The 22,225-nt window shown below is 44.6% G+C and overlaps 1 protein-coding gene across 1 annotated transcript in view; it reads left to right on the forward strand.

Annotated features, from left to right (window-relative positions):
* LOC138246998 (polycystin-1-like) overlaps positions 1 to 22,225 on the forward strand; it is a 521,270-nt gene that overhangs the window by 448,756 nt on the left and 50,289 nt on the right. Inside the window, exon 44 of the mRNA XM_069201747.1 lies at positions 3,250 to 3,537. Within this exon, the coding sequence (XP_069057848.1) occupies positions 3,250 to 3,537 (288 nt within the window). The remainder of the gene's footprint in view (positions 1 to 3,249; positions 3,538 to 22,225) is intronic.

The raw sequence follows: 22,225 nt of genomic DNA on the forward strand, positions 1-22,225 counted from the left end.
GAAGTCTACATATCAACTCAAACTTAACCCTGCCAAAACAGAATTCCTGCTAATCCTTCCAAAGAAATCCATCCTTCCTCTACACTAGTGGATGGAATCCTTCACAGCCCTGGACTGCAAATCGTCATTGTTGAAAACGCTAAGGGGTTTATTTACAAGCCCCTCTGTGCAGCGGAATGTCACTTTTAGTGACGGTCTGGCGGTGCACACTGCAGGCCATATTTACAAAGCCACGTAAAGCCAACCTTGCATGGCTTTTCATGGCCTTGTAAATATGGACACAGGCAACGCAGCGCAAGTCACTGCATGGCCTCACCTAGTGACAGGGAGGTGTACCATGGGCATTACAGTGGGTGTTCCCACATAATACCCATCACATTTGACACATTCCCAGATTTACGAGATTTTGTAAAGTTGGGAATGCATCAAAAGCCTACCCTTCGCCAGGGAAGGCGTAAGGGAGGCGCAACAAGGGGAAATACCTTTATTTCTCCTTGTTTTTGCTTTTTCTGTGTGCTGCATTCTCAGCACAAATAGAAAAGGGAAAACGTCTCTTGTGATAGTTTTCGTGCGTTGGCGCATGGCAACCCATTGTGCACCAGCACAGGGGAAAAGGACAGGAATGTGCCATATCTTCCAGATATGGTGCATTCCTGCCCTTTTCTTTTGACACAGGGCAGGGCAGCAAGAAGGCTTGTGGCGCTGCCCTGTGCCAAAAGCTTGTAACTATGCCCCTAAGTCTTAAGCTTTATCCCTTATAGCTGCCTTGACCTTCAGAGGCAAATTGCTGCTCTGGCGAACATTAGAAGGCTTCTCTGGGGTATTAAAGATTACCCTTTGCAGATCAGTTCTACATGTGGTGGCTTACTTTGTTACTGACAACAATAAGGGCCAGATTTATGTAGCCCTTGCACCGTTCCAACGCCACATTAGCATCATTTCTTTTAAGCTAATGTGGCGTTGGAAGGGGAAAAACGCTGCGCCATATTTACAAAGTGGCACAATGCTTGAATTGCACCACATTATGCCTGTGCCAGGCATAATGTATGAAAGGGGGACGTTCTGGCGCTAGGGGGGATGAAAAAATGGCGCAAAGGAATCTCTGAGATTCCTTTGCGCCATTTTTATCAGCATATTTTTTGTCTGCTAACTGTAGGCGTTAAAAAGAGGCTTCCATTGATTACAATGGGCCTCTGGGTGCTTTGCAGGATTAGCGTAATACATTTTTACACTAATCCTGCAAAGCGCGGGACTAGCTAAAAAATGATGACGCTCGTCACCCTAACTACTGCCATGGTGCGCCTTATTCTAAATGTGGAGCAACCATGATGGCATTAGGGGGGCGCTAAGGGGTGCAAGAAAGGTGGCGCTGCACTAGGTGCAGCGCCACTTTTCATAAATATGCCCTTAAATTTGACTGCATGTCTCCCATCCTGCTAAACCTGCAATGGTTCCCATTGAAGAGCTCTGGAGCTCAATTGATTACTGCCTGCAACATGCACACAGCTTCTGCTTGACTCTTCTCACACCTGTCTCTCTGGAAAGCTGAAGCTGTCCGGTGCTCAATGGAGTTAGAGAACTGCACCATTGGTTCCTCTTGGATCCCACCATATTCAAACAGGAGTGCTGCATGAATTAATGTTTCTATGGGAATGCAACTAGATCTAGAACTCCATTCCTCCAGCCCTCCGCAGGACCCACTCTCACTCTTCCTGTAAAAAAAGCACACAAAATCCTTCTCTTCGAAAGACACTTTGGTTAAGGTTATACTTGCCCTTTTGCACTATTGCCCACCTGGGCCTAGTCCATGTCTGTTTTGCACTGCTTTCCCCTGGTTTGATTCTGACGATTGTCTGAACCTGTTCCTTAGGTTTTAGCACCCAAATGCCCTCGGGCCATGTCACGCTCTCATTGCAGACGTATGAAGATGTTCTTGATGATTGTCTGAACTGTGTCTTCTGTAAATCACTATGATGCCCCAGGGCCATGTTCACTCTATATAAAACCGCACAAATAAAAGACAAAACTGGCGGAGCCAGTAGCTTGGCAGCCACTTTGCCTATTGTATACTGTTGCCTCCCTTGCCTTCTAGAGCAGTTGTTTACTTTTTTAAATAGGCCATACACTGAGCCAACACTCCGGATACAAACCGCAGAACACCGAGAGATAAACCCTCCGTCGTGATTCTGGACAGTTTACCTTCAGTGGTCACAGCGGTGCTAGTGAGAAGAAAGGGTGCCTTCCTTTCCACCTTGGATAGCTGTCCAATGTAGGCTGTTCCTTCCTGATGGTGCTACTGCTCACGGTCATATCCAGTGGGCCCCGCAGTATGCAGGCTGGTGCAGCCCAGCAAGGAACAGCCTTGAGTCCCAGTGGGCAACCACTGCCATGGCAGAAGACAGCTGGGTTGGCAGAGTCATGCTGCGACTCCAGCCCCCTTCCGCCTCTCCTGACAAAGAGACTTGTTATGGGGTCTAACAGGGAACAGGCTGCTGTAATGCCTGACCTACACCGGTCAATGCTCACCCTTATACAGCCGGCCCACACTTACCTACAGACCGTAGGTCACTTTGTGCCTGCCAAACTTTACACGGAGCAGAGCTCTGAACACTTTGACCCTCAGGCAACTAAAGCTCTCCTTGGCTGACGAAAAAAGTGCTGCTTCCTTGAGGCGGTAAATGATGCTCAATAAAAATAAAATGCATATTTTACATTTTTATATGTACAAAGTAATGATATTCTACTCATACGAACAGGTTCTTACATTTAACATTAGTTTTACTGTTTAACTCGTTGGTAGATTCCCATACTAGTCAAGCTTTGGGTTGAGAAAGGGTCGAAAGAGTTGATCTACATATCTCTCTTACATCATTCAAAACAATAATTTGTAAATTGGAAATTGGAAAACAAGCCCCGGCAAAAGGGGGTTGGCTTCCAGCCAATATCAAAAGGGGGTTTGGATTCAGAGATGCCTTTGGCGGGCATCTAAAATGCTTAGAGAATCAATTTGCCCTATCCTATGATAACCCCTAGATTGTGGCATGGGTACAGTATGTGAATATTAAAAAGTGAAGTTGCAAAGCAATTATTACAGGTTTTCTTCTCTTCTTGTGTATTTTCATTAGCGTACACCACCCTGTCCCTGAACCTTGTATATTTTCACTGTGTGGTCCTCTCTGTCTGGGCCCTGCTATGTTCCTCTCTCCTAGGGGCAGGCATATGTTCATGATGTGTTCCTCTCTCCTTCAGGCCCTGCTCTTTCTCTTCACAGTGGGCTTCCTGGTCCCAGACCTGCTCGCCATTTGCAGCAGCTCTGGCTGTGGCTGGTGGCAGGGACGCCTCTGGGTGCAGCTGCTCCTAGTGCTTCTGAGTGTGGGCGTGGGCACCACACACTTTGTCTGCACCTGGCTCACAGGTGTGAAGCTAGAACACTACAGAAACAACCGCCACACCTTCCTCAGCCTCTATGAGGTGGCACTGCTGACGAAGACAGAGACATGCCTTTCAGCACTTCTACTGCTTATCACCATGTTAAAGGTAAGGTTTTGCGCCTGAGTGCGCTTATATACCAACGCCACACTGATGATCGTGACCACACAGACCGATGGAGATCAATACCCACATCTCATCAGTCTATCTAGCTGTCTGCCTAACTATCATGGCATTTGTAAGGTGCTCACTACCCCAGTTGGGTTCATAGGCATTAATCATCGAAGAACCTAGAAGAGGAATGTTTTGAAAGCCTCCGGGAGGGTGCCATAGCTAGGTACTGATAGAGCGGTCCGTACTAGTAACTTTACCTGTATTCGGACGCTCTTTAGGCCGATGAATCTTTTAACTAAGTGGAACTCTCCGTACTCCTAATCAGTCAATTTAATCAGATCAATAATCAATAACGAACATAAGCAATACCCTGATCAACATAACACTTAACAATTAATCCAGAATACATTTTCGGCAAACCCTGACCTTTCAGTCAGGAATAACCACACCAGTTTATTGCAAAGTTAGTAAATTTATTTCCCTATATTAACAAAGCTAGCACAATATAAATGTGTCTCAACACCAAATGATAAACGTAAATGAACATTAATAGCTGTCCATAGCGGCGAAACAAGTGCAATCTATTCAGCATTTGAATCACAAGGCATTCGATAATAGCAATGCAAATCACTAATACGATAATCTGTAATGAACTAATTGCATACATTTAGTCAGCATAACAAGGTCTCAAATTGCATCGTGCAACAAAAGGAATCCTCATCTAACCTCAAATTAGCATCGGCATGTGGGACCTCATGCGAAAACAATTTAGTAACATTAATTTAGAAAAACTCCTAACTAGGGATCTTGTCAAAATCAGCAGTTGGTTACCTAAAAGAAACACAATGCAATTTTACAATTTCCTTTCATATTTACCAATTACGATCAGCATACAAGGAAGTCTTCGTCTCACAGGTACCGTTTCTCGATCAGCATGGGTACCGTTTCGATCGGCATGGGACGGGGCAAAGGGGCAGGGGTGGACTGGGCAATTGCCTCACGGCGGCAAGATAAAACTACTACTTCATGCAAAGGGATCAAATCAAAGTTAAAGTCTCTAGGGCCAGAATCATTTAAAGTCTCTTTCTCTCGATTAGAGAAAGCATCAAAGTCTCTCAAAATGGCGTCGCAGCAAAGTGGGCCATAATAGCTACGAAGTCTGCAAAATGGCGGGTATCGAGCTGGTAATGGCTGCAATGATCCCATTTCTTCTCGTGCACCTGGGTTTTATAGACAACAGTTCGAATCCGGTAGGGTCTTCCATTGGAGGGTTCATAGGTTAGCTTCAAATTGTCCAATCAAAAACGACAGTTCTCAAGCTTTTACTTAAGCATACATTATCCTTGGAGATGGGTATGCAAGTTGCAACATTTTATACCAATTAGCTCACTTTCAGAGCCTCCATTGTCCGCACCTGCAAATCGACCTTGGAGTAAAGAGAAAATATGCCAGGCTGGCACGAAACTTTAAGATAAGCATGTGAACGATCTCAGTGGAAAAGTACAGCTTCAAGCAAAAATACACGTTTAATAGCACATTGGAAAAATACGAGCATCTAAACCGTGAGACCAGGCAACTAGGCCAAAGCCTCCGCTAAAGTAATGCTAAGCTAAAACATTTCAAGCAGGCAAATCGTAGCACACGTTTATGATTATGTCGGATTAGTGCAATTCTAATACACCACGTTATATGAAGCACGCTTATAAATATTGGCAAACTACTCTGAGGGCACATTTTGTCCCCGTACAATCTTTATTAGTTCGGTTAAAGTCACACATGATTATTGCAGCGCTACGTTTAAGCGTTAGTAAATCAAAACCTTCATTTTCTGCTTCATCAATCCCTCCTCTGATGACTACTAGTCATCACACAAATCATGCCCACAAATTTTATTCCATTAAAATTCTGTCAGTTCTCTTTTCCTTTTGGTTCCTCTAGTTTGCGCTTTGTATTCTTCTGCCATTCTTTTCATTATTTTCTCCTCCTTCCTCCTTTTAATTCTTTCCATAATCATTATTATTCCCCTTTTTATTCCCCAAATTCCAAATATGCAAATTATAACTATTAAAATTCCCTCTATTATTTTTAGCAATATTCCATTCCAAATTCCCCCAATCCAATGTCCCACTGAAGCAAGTCCTTTTCCAACCTTCTCCCACACTCCTGGTTCTTTCAATTCCTTCAAATCTGCACTCTCTTTTGTTAGATTAGCAAGCATAGTTTTAATTTTCACACTATTGTCGGGAATATAAGTACAACAGTGTCGTGCACAAAGCATTTTGCAAACGCCGCCATCCTTTGCTAAAAGAATGTCTAAAGCAAGCCTGTTTTGAAGAGTCATAGCTCTTTCCGCTGCAAGTTCAGCATCTATCAGGATTATAGCACCTGAAAACTTTGTCAACATGTTATCCACTATAGTAGACAACTTTCTTATTTTGATGGAATTCAACACAACTCCCAATGAAGGAATCATGGCTCCAAATATATCTCCTACCACAGCAGCTGCGGTCTCTCTTTTCTGGATACGATGGGATCCAGATGTCTTTTGAATCATCGATAGGTCATCCAGTTGATAAACCTTTGGGAACACTATACCCAAATAACATCTCCCCCACCATCCTTTCGGAAGACGATAATAGGCATTATACCCACAAATGTAATATACACCTGGAATGACAGGGTCAAGTCCGTTCATCATGAATGTCCATTTGGCCTTAAAAATAAACGTATGTTTACACTCACTCGCTCCTACAAAAATATTGTCATAATAAGATTCACCTCGATATATACAAAATTTCCCTACATGCCAAGCATCTAAAGCTATTCTCCCTTGTGTCTTTATTGCGGCAAAATCATAATTATCTACTGAAGTCCTCTTATGTAGCTCCTTTTCTAATTTCGCATTCATTTGTGCTCTTCTATCATCTGTGCGATCTAAAAAGCTTATTTCTACTGCAGAGAGCGAGCAAGTAAGATTTTCCCTATGAGTGTGAGCCGTTTCAAAAGGTTGCATTGGCTCGAAAAATTCCCTCATTATCTTAGCATCCCAATCTTTAGCAATCTGGCTTAGCTGCGCTATTATAGGAACATATGCAAAGGTAACATCATAATTCGAATAAAAATACTGTATGTTAGTTTGACCATAAAATCTAGACATTACTATACTACATGTAATCCCGTATGTAAGAGGCATGTGGTGATATGTCACCCCTTCCTTTACTGATGTCGGTATCTGTGTACACACATAACAATCTTTCGCATCCATTGTCTCAACATATTCTGTTAGCAAGCGATAGAAAACATTATACGAAAGCTCTTTCTTATCATGCAAGAGTCTCTCATCTATTTCTAGTCTTTTCAATGCGGTTAGTTCAGTGACAGTAACAGGAGCAAAAGTAGAAGCATCAATCCTCTCATTCTCACCCTTACCATGCATTCCAAGTACAATTGCCATTATTATTAATACACATGCAATTATTAAACCTATACACACATATTTACAATATTTCTTTCTACTGTTTTGCGTCATGATCTGTATAGAATCAGAGAGCTAGAAGCACCTATAAAGAAACTATTCAGCAATTCAGTTACAAAGCTGAACGAGCGCAATGTTCACACCGTCTTCTTCAAGAGGCCAAGTCACTTATCGGTTAGCAGCATTTGTCTCAATTCGGCAATAACTCAGTCTTTATCGGTTTAGCAAGTGTCTCATCCGGTTTAGCAATGTCTCAGCTGGTTTTAGCACTTTAGATTGTAGCAGGCAATGTCATTTATCACCCTCTCAATCAACACTGTCCATAAAACTTTTCTTTTCTATTGGTATCTCTTCCTCTTCGTTCTCGATGCTTAGAGATACAAACTCATCAGTCCAATCGTCATTGACTGCATACGCCCATTCAGGACCGGAATATCTCCTGTTCGGTATCCTTTTCCTTTTCAATTTTGCTTCTCTTTTCGATTCTGCTTCGCTGGTACTTTCCTCTTTTGTCAAGTCTTTTTCGTCACTTGAGGTTGGTACCACGACAGACACTTCCTTTCTTTTCTCTTTCACTTTTGGCCTTTCTCCGTCGTTCAAACCTTCTCCAGTCCTTTGTTTTACTGGTGATATACTTAGTCTCCTCTTTGCACCATGTCCATTTGACGGACCTGCAACCTTTTCTGTAGAAGTTTGAACTGTTTCGTTCTGTTCTGCCTTGTCCCCTCCTTCTGGGGAATCAATCACGTTCTCCTTTTCTTTTTCGGGATCGTCTGCTTCTGGGAAAGCCCTCCTCTGATCAGGCTCTCCTGCTTTTTCACCTTTTTCGAGCCCTTCGTCACCGTTACTTTCGTCAGGCTCTGTATCACTTTCAGCTGCTTCAGGTTCCTTGTCACCCTCAGCTGCTTCAGGCTTTTTCCTACCCTCAGCTGCTTCAGGTTCTTTGTCATCTTCAGCTTCTTCGTCGCTGTCTGAACTTTCTCCTTGGTCTTCCCCAAGTGAGTCGGACTCTTCGCCCTCCAATAATATCTCTCTCTCTCCTGCTTCTGCCTGTTCGCTTTCAGTTCGGTTTTGTTCTGTCTCAGCACTCAGCACTGTTTTATCAGGCACTGGCAGTTTCAGCGCTTCAACTTCCTCATCTGTGGGACACAACACCTTCTTTGTGTGACTGGCGTGAATCCAGTTGGGAACCCCCGCACACTTCACAGCGGTAGTTGTCGTCAGGATCACTTGGAAAGGGCCTTTCCAACGGGGTTCCAGACACGACTTCCTCACGTGCTTCTTTACCACGACCCAGTCACCTGCTTTCAGTGCGTGTCCTGGACCTTGGATCGGTGGCAAGGTGGTGGCTTCCACCTGGTGAGAGAAAGAGCGACCCACGTCAGCCAGACCCTTGCAGTAGTCTAACACCATATCATCTGTGATATTCAAGAGCGCGTTTGCAGGAACTGCAGGAAGTCTCATAGCCCTGCCCATGAGAATTTCATGCGGAGACAATCCAGTCTTTCTATCAGGGGTGTTTCTCATTGACATTAGCACTAAGGGCAATGCGTCAGGCCATTTCAGATTTGTCGATGCACATATTTTCGCCATTCTTGATTTCAGTGTACCATTCATCTGCTCCACCAATCCTGATGCTTCAGGGCGATAGCTACAATGCAGTTTTTGCTCAATGTTCAGCGCTTCGCAAAGTAACTTTATCACCTCGTTATTGAAGTGACTTCCCCTATCTGATTCTAAAGAGATCGGGAATCCGAAACGTGGTATCAACTCTCTCAACAATAGCTTTGCAACTGTCAGGCTGTCATTTCTACGTGTGGGGTATGCCTCAATCCAGTGACTAAAAATGCACACAATCACCAACACATACTTCAGACCTCCATGCACAGGCATCTCAATGAAATCTATCTGCATTCGACTAAATGGGCCACTGGCTCTGCCAATGTGGCTCGCGTTCACAACCGTTCCCTTCCCCGGGTTCATCTGCTGGCAAGTGACACATCGATGGCAAACTGCTTCTGCAGCTTGACGAAATCTGGGGTTAAACCAATCAGTTTTGAACAATCTTATCATGGCATCTCTCCCAAGGTGAGCTTGCCCATGATAGAACCGCGCAAGCTGTGATAAGAGACTGTTTGGCAAAACAAATTTTCCCTCATTTGAAACCCATAACTCGTCTGGTCTCTTTATACACTGTGATTTAATCCAGGAATCTCTCTCATCCTCCCTGACGTTATTCTGCAATGCTTTTAGTTCATCTATTGTATCTACGACCTTTAAGGCGAATGCTTCAGCTGGTTCGAGTTCTGGTTCACTTATCGAATTCCATTCATCCCTGAGTAATATACAGTTCAAGGCACAAAATCTTGCGACTTGATCCGCATATGCATTTCCCAGAGAAACATAGTCCTGTCCTTTCGTATGAGCACTACACTTTACCACTGCAACTTCGGCTGGCACTTGAATGGCGTGTAACAATTCCCTTATTCTCTCCCCATTTTTCACTGGGGATCCTGAAGAAGTCAGGAAACCTCTCTGTGACCATAGTTGTCCAAAGTCGTGCACAATTCCAAACCCGTACTGACTATCAGTGTAAATGGTGACTTTCATCAATGCGGACAGTTGACATGCTCTTGTAAGGGCTACAAGTTCTGCTACTTGTGCAGAATAGACTCCTTGAAGCCATCCCGCTTCCAAGACACCTGTTACAGTACATACGGCATATCCTGCTTTCAAAATTCCCATCCCATCCCATCTCTTAGACATGAACCATCAACAAAAACAATTTGGTCATTTTCATCAAGCTTAGTATCCTTAATGTCAGGTCGAGGTTTTGTGCAAAATTCAGTCACCTGAAGGCAGTCATGCTCGACGTCTTCAGCGTTCTCAATTTCAGCATTTTCACCAGGGAGCAAGGTTGCTGGATTCAACGTAGTGCACCTTTTCAGCTGCACATTCGGTGAGCCCAGAATTACCGTTTCATACCTTGTGAGTCTTGCTCCGGTCATGTGTTGCGTTCGGGAGCGGGTCAAAAGTATCTCAACTGAGTGAGGGACCATGACTGTTACTGGGTGTCCCATCACTATTCCTTCACTCTGAGTGAGGCTGATACCAACTGCTGCTACGGCGCGCAAACACCCTGGGAGTGCTGCTGCGACCGGATCCAAAGTAGCTGAAAAATACGCTACTGGTCTGTTTACGCCACCATGGGCTTGAGTCAAGACAGACAAAGAACATGCATCACGTTCATGACAAAACAATGTGAAAGGCTTTGTGTAGTCAGGCATACCTAAAGCTGGAGCCCTGCACATGCACTCTTTCAATTCAACAAAAGCATCCATCTCGTCTCCTTTCAGCTCAATTTGATCCAAGGCATCCTTCTGGGTCAGTTTCAGTAAAGGCTTTGCTAGAGTCGAGAAGTTGGGAATCCACTGGCGACAGTAGCCCACCATTCACAAAAACTTCCTCACCTCCCTCCTTGTCTTTGGTGGACTCATTTGAAGTACGCTTGTTATTCTTTCCTTCATTATTCTCCGTGACCCTTTCTCTATCTGGTGACCCAAGTATTTCACTTTCTTCTGGCAGAACTGCAATTTGGAAGGAGACACCTTGTGTCCATTCCTTCCCAAATGGTTCAACAGAGCAATGGTATCGGCTGTGCAGCCACTTTCTGTCTTTGACGCGATCAGTAAGTCATCAATGTACTGTACTAGGGTTGACTCGAATGGCAATTCTAATGCTTCCAAATCTTTCTTTAGGATCTGATTGAAGATTGACGGTGACTCAGAAAACCCTTGAGGAATTCGACACCAACTGTACACCCTGTCTAGGAATTTGAAACAAAAGAGGAATTGGCTGTCCTCATGAAGAGGCACAGAAAAGAATGCTTGTGACAAGTCGATGACTGAGAACCATTCGGCATCGCAAGGGACTTGAAACATTATCACAGCTGGATTCGGTACGACAGGGCAACACTTGACTATGATGTCATTTATTTTCCTCAAGTCCTGCACAAGTCGGACCTTTCCACTTGGCTTTATTAGTCCCATTATTGGTGAATTACATGGACTGCTTAACACTTCTTTCAGTACTCCCTGCTTTACAAATTCGTCAATAAGTTGGGCAACTTTCATGAGGGTGTCTTGTGCCATGTGGTATTGCGGGGTCTGGGGAAAGATTGCATTGGGCTTTACAGTCACTTTCACTGGTTCCACTCCTTTCATCAATCCCACCTCTTTCCCTGTCATGTCCCACACTTCCTTTCCAACTGTTTCCCGTAATTCGGCTGGAATATCTTCTTCAGTTATCATCGGGAAAAGGCAAATCAGAGGATACTCTTCATCGACAGTTTCCATCTCATCCCCCTCTACACTGTCCTCTTCTTCCCCATCACTGCTCGTCTGGATTGTTATTCCTTCGTTCGAACACATGATCGAACAACCCAATTTGCACAATAGGTCTCTCCCTAACAGTGCTATCGGGCTTGAGTCACATACCACAAACTGATGCACCCCTTGATAGTTACCGATGCTGACTGGTACCGGATCTGTTATTGGGTTCGTCAGGTGCCTGTTTGCTACTCCCACCACTTGAACTGTCCTCCCTGAGAGTGGCAAATTTGGTACTTCACTGCTCTTAACAGTTGAACGTGTTGCTCCTGTGTCAACCAGGAATGAAACACGATGACCCATTACTCTTCCCTCTACGTACGGACCCTTTTGATCAACTTCCAATGATGCTGCAAGCACACAATCTCCTTCTTCTTCTGAACTTTCACTCTCCCATACATACTCTCACTGTGTAGTGGGAACTGTTGTACGGTGCCATTTGTACTCATTACCTGACCCGAGACCTGTGGAGGAACCATCACTTGCTGCTGACTCATTGGTGCCAAAGGTATTTGCATTTGCTGATTATGTACCATGGGTAACTGCTGTTGCATTGGCTGCATTTGCGTCATCTGCATACGAGGCATCTGCATCTGCTGCGGCTGCATGGGCTGTAACCCCTGCAACTGATTTACGGTCTGAAAATTTGAGTTTGGACTTCTCATTTTCGGTCCCCTCATTGTCTGAAATGCATTGACATCATTGTTTTGCTGACCAACACCTGCACCTGCACCTGCACCTTCCTGCACCACCATCGGGCACTCGCGTTTCCAATGACCGACGATTTCGCACACGTGACACGGCATCACCTTCTTCATTGCCTGCACACCCGTCACAACAGTGTTCAAATCTGGACCATTATTCACAAAACCTCCTCTGCCTCTGCCTCTGGCCTGTTGCTGAAACATCATATTTCCCTGCAACTGCGGCTGGGGTTGCGGTACCTGCTGTTGGAACCCTTGCATCCCTTGCAAACCTTGCAGACCTGTCTGAGCTGCTTTAAGTTGCATCATCATCACTTTCTCCTTCAACCTTTTCTGTTTCACTTCAATTTCGTCGCTACAGTATTTCGCATAATTCAACACCTCATCAATCGGTTTCGACTGCCAACAAATCAAATGCGACTTTATCATCTGGCTTATCTCTGGTCTCAGCCCTTCCACAAATCTGAACACAAAATGAAGCATGTCCTTCACCTCTATTGTCTCTGTGCCACTGTAGTTCTTAAACGCCTTCAACAACCTCTCATAGTAACTATGAATCGATTCTTTAGCCTCTTGGGCAGTTCGGTCGATCTTCTGCCAATCCACATTTTTCGCGGCCACTTTCGTTTTCACATGCTCAATCACCTTATAGTACAAGCTCATCACCATAGGCGATGGTGCACCCGTCTCCCTGTCTCTTTCTGGTTCACTTGTTGGCCAACCTACAGCTCTTTTGCAATCCTCCCACAAATCTGCTGGAACCACAATCTCAAAGAGAGTGTTCAGATCTTCCCAGAGACATTTTGCAAGCTTCACAAACCTATCAGTCTGCTGATACCATTCGATCGGCTTCTCTCTCAGTTTGGGAAAATCATCCGTAAATGACTGAATGTCGCTTCTGTGCCATGGTACATGTATTAATTTCCCCCCTGCTGTCTCCCTCATTGGCAGCATGGTTACTGTCTCGCTGCTTTGTGGTCTTTTCTCATTATGCTCTGTAGCACTGTCCCTCCTCTTTTCCTTTCTCTTTACCCATCTGCTTTCCCACTTGTCTAAGCACCTCCACACTTGTGCACTCTGCAACAATTCTCTAAGGTGCGCCTTCATGCCTGCTGACCTCATGTGTTCAAAATCTGCAGTCCCAAAATCCAACCTATAGCTCCTGCTCAAGTGTTTAATCTTGTCTATATCAACCCCGTTTTTGTCAGCTACCTCCTGCAAGCTTTTGTGTACCTTGTTCACTTCTTTTGTTATCCTGGGACATAGATATCTCAGCTCTTCTTCCGAGTAGGACTCTAACCTATTCACACCCATAGTCCCTTCCACCAATTCTTGTGCTTCCATGTTCAGCCTCATCCTGTTCATATAATCTTCTCCCTTCCCACTGTCCGAGTTTTGTGTGGAATTTAGACTGTTGAACCACTGTGTTAGCTGTTGCGCATTCAACCCCATCAGTGTAGCGTTCACATCGACTGCCATTGATGGTTGCGGCAACTTTTCAGTATTCGATGTTAAAGGTATTATCAGTGGGGGACTCGACCTCACCAGTGTCGACTGAGCACATACGGGACTAAACTCCATCAAGGTCCCAGATCCAGTTGGCTGAGCCGCTATCGGAGTTATCCCTGGAGTGTTTTCTATGCACCTCCTCTCTGTCCCATTCTGCAGCATTGATCCCTGACCGCTCATACCTAGATTAGGCTGACTGTACAAAGGTACCGGTGGACCTACAGTAATGGGTAGCGATATCGCATCTGGGTTCTGTCCATTTCCCATGTTCTGAGGCATGTTCATTCCCACACCATGGGTCATCATTGCCGGCATGCCCATCTGACTCCCCGTCATTTGAGCATGTGCGTTTCCCCCCTGCATCTGCTTCTGAGGCATCAAAAACTGAGTTGATTCAGCTTGTGTCAATGTCGGGTTGTGACCATTCTGTACTCCCCTTACGGTTTGTTCTAGAATCATTCCTCCACTGTTGTCACTGCTGTAGTACCCTGGCATCTGTGGCTGATAATTTTCTGCTGGTTTCAACATGGGCACATCTGTATATATTCTCCTGACCTGCGGTATCTGCGGGGTGAACAGTAGACTCGGGTCCTTAGACCCCGATGATGCTCCTGAACTCTGAGTTTCACTGTTCTGTACCGGTGCCGGAGGGGCAGAACTGGTACTTGGACCTTGTCCACTCTCTGCATAAGGTGGTGGACGGTCGTTCAGCAATTGCATTATTAGCTCCTCATCCTCCAACTCCTCTTCTCTTCTCAATTTTTCCTCGTCCTCTCTATCCTTGGAACACCTCCTGTTGGTCTTACAGGTAGCTTTCTTACCTGTCTCCTCTTCTTCCTTAGTAATTGCGGGAAACAATTTTATCCCCTGCAATACATCTGACCTCCACACCTTTTGTGCATTATCCCACCTAGCGTCCGCTAGTGTCTTTTCTACCTTCCTTATCCTGTTCTCGAACTTATTTTGCTGCTGCTGTCTAGCCATTAGTTCCCAAATCGCTAGAGCCTCAAACTGTGCTGGCCTTGGAGGTACCTTCATGTCGTACATCGTGAATCTCAAATTCTCTAGTATCCTTATATTGAATGTCCCATGGATCGGGAATGCTACGCTCCCATGTTTCTCTGTCAACTTGTGCCATTGCTTTAACCAAAGGCACGGAGCTACCCCTTTTTCCTCCATTACAATATAAGCCGGTGTGCCTTCAGGCGGCGTCTCCTCTCCTACGCTCGCTTTAATTTAAGACTCCCCCTTCATCGCACTCCTAAATGCTTTAAAGAATTTCATTTTCTCGTCTTTTATTTCACAAGTTTGTAATCAATAGGTGACTTTAATTCCCGAAATACTCTTCGATTGCCTTTCCCCTTCCAACCGAGCCCCACGGACTGCGTCCAATCCGTGCGCGACCCTACTCTACAACCAACCTATCCCAGCGCGGCTCCTAGTGACGTCACACTCACACACACTGCGGCTGACAAAGCCTCGCGGCTAGTCCTCCTTCACTCACCTCCTCTCGTAACAACTTCTTGCATGTATCGCGAGCTACCAAAAAATAAAACAGATCTGTCGGTTTACTACAGGAAGGGTAACACAGTCGCTTCAGGACCTTAGGGACTTTTCACTAACCTCGGCCGCTATTCCGTCTTTCTCGGTCCCCACGTTCGCAAGCAAATCTGACCCGCAGACCTACTCTCAACTTGTCAATGATCTATTCTAGTGCACTTAGAATCTTGTCAAAGCCCGAAGTCGAAGTTTCTTTCACTCCCTAACACACGTACCGACTCGTTGACCACGCCCGATCAACCTACTAAACCGCCCAGACCACAACATAGATCAACATACTCCGGAGTCTCTTGACCTCGCAGGGCCCGCCTCAACAACAACAACCACATGGACCTTTTTCTGCACAAAGCGCCACATGCACATGAAGTTCGACGACTTCCCTACTCTCACACTCGGAGTCGCACCTCCGCTATTTCTATGAAGTTCGACGACTTCTCTACTTCTACACTCGGAGTCGCACCTCCGCTATCCTCTAAAAAAGAAAAATCCTCGCAACCTTTTCACACACCCTGCGGCAATAAGCTGTGCAAGCGCAAAACCCTAACTTCACTCATACCATCACTAGTACCGCCAACGCTGATCTCACACCTCCATTCTCTTCATTCGCAAGCTCCCAGATCCCGGGAAAGTCGCGGTGGACCTAGCCCATCATCATTCTGTCAATCTGTTTTATCCAAGGAAAAATCTAATTCAACTTCTCGAGTGGGGTCTCAAAATGCGTAACCGTTAATTCAACACCATGTACTCTAGGAGTACAGGGTCCCAAAAAAGTGACCCTTCATTTTCTGCTTCATCAGTACCTGCTTAAAAAGAACAGGAAGGGGGTTCCAAAGAATAGGGCCGCCCACCTTTAGATTTTTGCTTGACTGTGGAGACTGTGAACAGTTCTGGTTCTTTTCCTTTGGAGCCGCCCAATCTGTATAGCAGGAATATACCAGCATAGAGGCAGTTTCAGTAGTCCGGTGAGGTGTTTGTTACAGCTCCTACACCTCAGGCTTTATGCTGCTGGGGCAGAAGTGGGAGAAAGCATATCAGTTTGGTGAGGTGATGAAAACAAGCATTCTGCTTCCAACAATGTTAGTAAGCTCGCACTGAGCTAGTCTGTGCGTGTAGGCTCGTGCCAGTGTCAAATGGCAAGCCTGGGATTTTCATCTCCATGGCTGGCGCCAGTTTTGTCATCATTAAGTTTGAGAACGTTTGGTGCTTTCCAGTTTTCGACCTTCCCTAGTGTCGCCTGGAGGTCAGTGATGGGGGCGGGGGAGAGGGGTATTACTACATGAAAACTTGATGTGAAGCCGAGTACCATCAGGATATGACTGCACCTTCACCAGTGGAATGGAGCACAAGGACAACAGAGGGCGAGGCAAATGTTCGAGAAAACGGTGGACGCCACAGGGCGGGAGAACTTCGTGAGAAACAAAGGAGCCAAAGGCCATTCTTGCGGGAGGAAAGAAAAGATGCAAAGCAGTTAAGGATAGGCTTGTCCACATGAGCCACAGAGGGGAGTCTTTCTAGGATTGCAGAAATCCAGCTTCGCTAGCAGGCAGCCTAGTCTAACAACGGGCTTGTAATGCTTTTCCAAGGGTGTGTATTGGGCCGTAGCTGCTAGGCACTTATGTCTCAGTTGTTTGCATTCAGCCTGGCGGTTAGACCCGTTTCATGGCCTTGAGGGTGATAGAGCGTTCCAGCCTAATAATTTACCGGTATTTGGACGCTCTTAGGTCGACGAATCTTTTGACCAAGTGGGGCTCTCCTTACCCGAGAGAAAATCAACTTTTAATCAAATCAAATAATCAATATCGAACATAAGCAGTACCACGAACAACATAACACTTCACAATTAATCCAGACATCATTTCGGCGAAACCGTGACCTTTCGGCCGCGAATAACCACACCAGTTTTATGCAAAGTTAGTGAATTTATTTCCCTATATTAACAAAGCTAGCACAATGTAAATGTGTCTCAACACCAAATGATAAATGTAGATGAACATTAATAGCTGTCCATATCGGCGGAAAAGATGCAATCTATGCAGCATTTGAATAATAATGCCTTCTATAATGGCAACGCAAACTACTAAAACAATAATCTGTAATGAACTAATTGCATACATTGATCAGCATAACAAGGTCTCAAATTGCATCGTGCAACGAATGAATCCTCACCTAACCTCGAATTAGCATTAGCATGTGGGACTTCATGCAAAACAATTTGGCAACATTAATTTGGAAAAACTCCTAACTAGGGATCTCATCAAAATCAGCAGTTGGTTACCTAAAAAGAAAACACAATGCAATTGTACATTTATCTCTTTTCATATTTACCTAATTCAATCAGCATTCAAGGAAGTCTTCGTCTCGCAGGTACCAGATTCGATCGGCATGGGACGGGGCAAAGGGGTAGGGTGGACGGGGCAATTGCCTCACGGCGGCAAGATAAAAGGACAAACTACTTCATGCAAGGGATGAATCAAAGTTAAAGTCTCTAGGGCAAGAATTAATTAAAGTCTCTTTCTCTCGACTAGAGAAAGCATCAGGGTCTCAGTCAAAATGGCGTCGCTCATCAATTGGCTCGATGGGTGCAATGGCCACAAAATGGCTGCGATGGCGGCAATGGCTTTTTTTTCTCCTCGTGCACCTGGTTTTTATAGACAACAGTTCAAATCCATTAGGGTCTTCCATTGGAGGGTTCATAGGTTAGCTTCAAATTGTCCAATCAAAAACAACAGTTTACAAGCTTTTACTTAAGCATACATTATCCTTGGAGTCGGGAACGTAAGTTGCAACATTTTATGCCAATTAACTCACTTTCAGAGCTTCCATTGTCCGCACCTGCAGATTGACCTTGGAGCAAAGAGAAAAATGCCAGGCTGGCACGAAACCTTAAGATAAGCATGTGAACCGGTCTCACTGGAAAAATACAGCTTCAAGCAAGAATACACGTTTATTAGCACGGTGGAAAAATACGAGCATCTAAACCGTGAGACAAGCAACTAGGCCGAAGCCTTCACTAAAGTCATGCTAAGCTAATATATTTAAACAAGCAAATCATAGCACACGTTTACGATTATGTCGGATTAATACATTTCTAATACATCACGTTATATAAAGCACGCTTATAAATGTTGGCAAACTACTCTGAGGGCACATTTTGTCCCCGTACAATCTTTATTAGTTCGATTAAAGTCACACTCGATTATTGCAGTACTACGTTTATGCGCTAATAAATGTAAAACCTTCATTTCCGCGTCACCAATCCCTCCTCTGATGACTACTTGTCATCACACAAAACCATTCCCACAAATTTTATTCCATTAAAATTCTCAGTTCTCTTTGCCTTTTTGTTCCCCTTGTTCTCGCTTTGTATTCTTCTGCCATTCTTTTCATCATTTTCTCTTCCTTTCTTCTCCTAATTCTTTCCATGATCATTATTATTCCCCTTTTTATTCCCCAAATTCCAAAGATGCAAATTAGCACTATTAGGATTCCCTGTATTATCTTCAGCAATATTCCATTCCAAATCCCACCTAACCAACTTCCCACTGACGCAATTCCTTTTCCAACTTTCTCCCAAACTCCTGGTTCTTTCAATTCCTTCAAATCTGCACTTTCTTTTGTTAGATTAGCAAGCATTGTTTTAATCTTCACACTATTGTCAGGAATATAAGTGCAACAGTGTCGCGCACCAAGCATTTTGCAAACGCCGCCATCCTTTGCTAAAAGAATGTCTAAGGCAAGCCTGTTTTGAAGAGTCATAGCTCTTTCCGCTGCAAGTTCAGCATCCATCAGGATTATAGCACCTGAAAACTTTGTCAACATGTTATCCACTATAGTAGACAACTTTCTTATTTTGATGGAATTCAACACAACTCCCAATGAAGGAATCATGGCTCCAAATATATCTCCTACCACAGCAGCTGCGGTCTCTCTTTTCTGGATACGATGAGATCCAGGCGTCTTTGGAATCACCGATAGGTCATCCAGTTGATAAACCTTTGGGAACACTATACCCAAATAACATCTCCCCCACCATCCCTTTGGAAGACGATAATAGGCATTATGCCCACAAATGTAATATACACCTGGTATGACAGGGTCAAGTCCGTTCAGCATGAATGTCCATTTGGCCTTAAAGATAAACGTGTGTTTACATTCACTCGCACCCACAAAAATATTATCATAATAAGACTCACCACGATATATACAAAATTTCCCTACATGCCAAGCATCTAAAGCTATTTTCCCTTGTGTTTTTATTGCAGCAAAAGCATAATTATCTACTGAAGTCCTCTTGTGTAGCTCCTTCTCTAATTTTGCATTCATTTGTGCCCTTCTATCATCTGTGCGATCTAAGAAGCTTATTTCTACTGCAGTGAGCGAGCAGGTAAGGTTCTCCCTATGAGCGTGAGCCGTTTCAAAAGGTAGCATTGGCTCGAAAAATTCCCTCATCAGTTTAGCATCCCAATCTTTAGCAGTCTGGCTTAGCTGCGTAATTACAGGCACATATGCAAAGGTAACATCATAATTGGAATAAAAATATTGTATGTTAGTCTGACCATAAAATCTAGAAGCTACTATACTACATGTAATCCCATACGTAAGAGGCATGTGATAATAAGTCACCCCTTCCGTTACTGATGTCGGTATCTGTGTACACACGTAACAGTCTTTCGCATCCATAGTCTCAACATACTCTGTTAGTAAGCGATAGAAAACATTATACGAAAGTTCCTTCTTCTCATGCAAGTGTCTCTCATCTAATTCTAGTCTTTTCAATGCAGTTAGTTCAGTGACAGGAACAGGAGCAAGAGTAGAAGCATCAATTTTCTCATTTTCACCCTTTCTACGCATTCCAAGCACTATTGCCATTATTATTAGTATACATGCAACTACCAGGCCTATACACACATATTTACAATATTTCATTCTACCATTTTGTGTAGCGTACTTAGACATGATCTGTATAGAATCAGAGAGCTGAAAACACTTATAAAAGAAACGATGTAGCAATTAGTTACAAAGCTGAGCAAGCGCAATGTTCACACAGTTTTCTTCAGGAAGCCAGTCATTTATCGGTTGGCAGCAACGTTGTCTCAATTCGAGTTTAAGTGTCAATCAGGTTATCAAAGTCTCATCCGGTTAACAAATGTCTCATCCGATTTAGCAATGTCTCAGCTGGTTGTATCACGTTATTTTATAGCAAGCAATGTCATTTACCAGCTTTCAATCAACAGAGTCCATAAAACTTTTCTTTTCTATTGGTATCTCTTCTTCTTCGTTCTCGAGGCTAAGAGATACAAATTTGTCGGTCCAATCGTCATTGACTGCATACGCCCATTCTGGACCGGAATACCTCCTGTTTGGTATTCTTTTCCTTTTCAATTTTGCCTCTCTCTTTGATTCTGCCTCACTGGTACTTTCCTCTTTGGTCAAGTCCTTTCCTTCACTTGACTTTGGTACCACGACAGACACTTCCTTTCTTTTCTCTTTCACTTTTGGCCCTTCACTGTCATTCGACCTTTCTCTAGCTCTTAGTTTTGCTGGCGAGATGCTCGGTCTTTTCTTTGCACTGTGTCCATTTGATGGACCTGCGCTCTCTTCTGAAGAAGACTGAACACTTTCGTTCTGTCTTTCCTTATCCCCTTCTTCTGGGGAATCAGTCACGTTCTCCTTTTCTTTCCTTGTACCGTCTTCTTCTGGGAAAGCCCTCCTCTGATCAGGCTCTCCTGCCTTCCCACCTCCTTCTGTATTCTCCTTTTCTGGGAAAGCCCTCCTCTGATTAGGCTCTCCTGCTTTTTCACCTCTTTCGAGCCCGTTGTCACCGCTACTCTCGTCAGGCTCTTTGTCACTTTCAGCTGCTTCAGGCTCCCTGTTACTTTCGGCTGCTTCAGGCTCTTTGCTACCTTCAGCTTCTTTGTCGCTGTCTGAGCTTTCTCCTTGGTCTTCCCCAAGTGAATCGGTTGCTTCGTCCTCAGAGAATGTTTCTCTCTCCTCTGTTCCTGCTCGTTCGCTGTTAGTTATGTTTTGCTCTGTCTCAGCGCTCGGCACTTTATCGGGTACTGGCAGTTTCAGCGCTTCAACTTCTTCTTCTGTGGGACACAACACTTTCTTTGTGTGACTGGCGTGAATCCAGTTGGGAACTCCCGCACACTTCACAGCGGTAGTTGTTGTCAGGATCACTTGGAAAGGGCCTTTCCAACGGGGTTCCAGACACGACTTCCTGACGTGCTTCTTTATCACGACCCAGTCACCTGCTTTCAGTGTGTGTCCTGGACCTTGGATCGGTGGCAAGGTGGCGGCTTCCACCTGGTGAGAGAAAGAGCGGACCACGTCAGCCAGACCTTTGCAGTAGTCTAACACCATATCATCTGTAATATTCAAAAGCGCGTTTGCGGGAACTGCAGGAAGTCTCATAGCCCTGCCCATAAGAATTTCGTGCGGGGACAATCCAGTCTTCCTGTCAGGGGTGTTTCTCATTGACATTAACACCAAAGGCAATGCGTAAGGCCATTTCAAATTTGTCGATGCACATATTTTCGCCATTCTTGATTTCAGCGTACCATTCATTTGTTCCACCAGTCCTGAGGCTTCAGGGCGATAGCTGCAATGCAGTTTCTGCTCAATGTTCAGCGCTGCGCAAAGTAACTTTATCACCTCGTTATTGAAGTGACTTCCCCTATCTGATTCTAAAGAGATCGGGAATCCGAAACGTGGTATCAACTCCCTCAACAATAGTTTAGCAACTGTAAGGCTGTCATTTCTACGTGTAGGGTATGCTTCAATCCAGTGACTAAAAATGCACACAATCACCAACACATACTTCAAACCTCCATGCACAGGCATCTCAATGAAGTCCATTTGCATTCGACTGAACGGGCCTGCTGCTCTGCCAATGTGCCCCATGTTCACAACTGTTCCCTTTCCTGGGTTCATCTGCTGACAAGTGACACATCGGTGGCAGACTGCTTCTGCAACTTGACGAAATCTGGGGTTAAACCAGTCAGTTTTGAACAATCTTATCATGGCATCTCTCCCTAGGTGAGCTT

Source organism: Pleurodeles waltl, chromosome 7 (assembly GCF_031143425.1).
Source record: "Pleurodeles waltl isolate 20211129_DDA chromosome 7, aPleWal1.hap1.20221129, whole genome shotgun sequence".
In the NCBI taxonomy this organism is placed as follows: Eukaryota; Metazoa; Chordata; class Amphibia; order Caudata; family Salamandridae; genus Pleurodeles; species Pleurodeles waltl.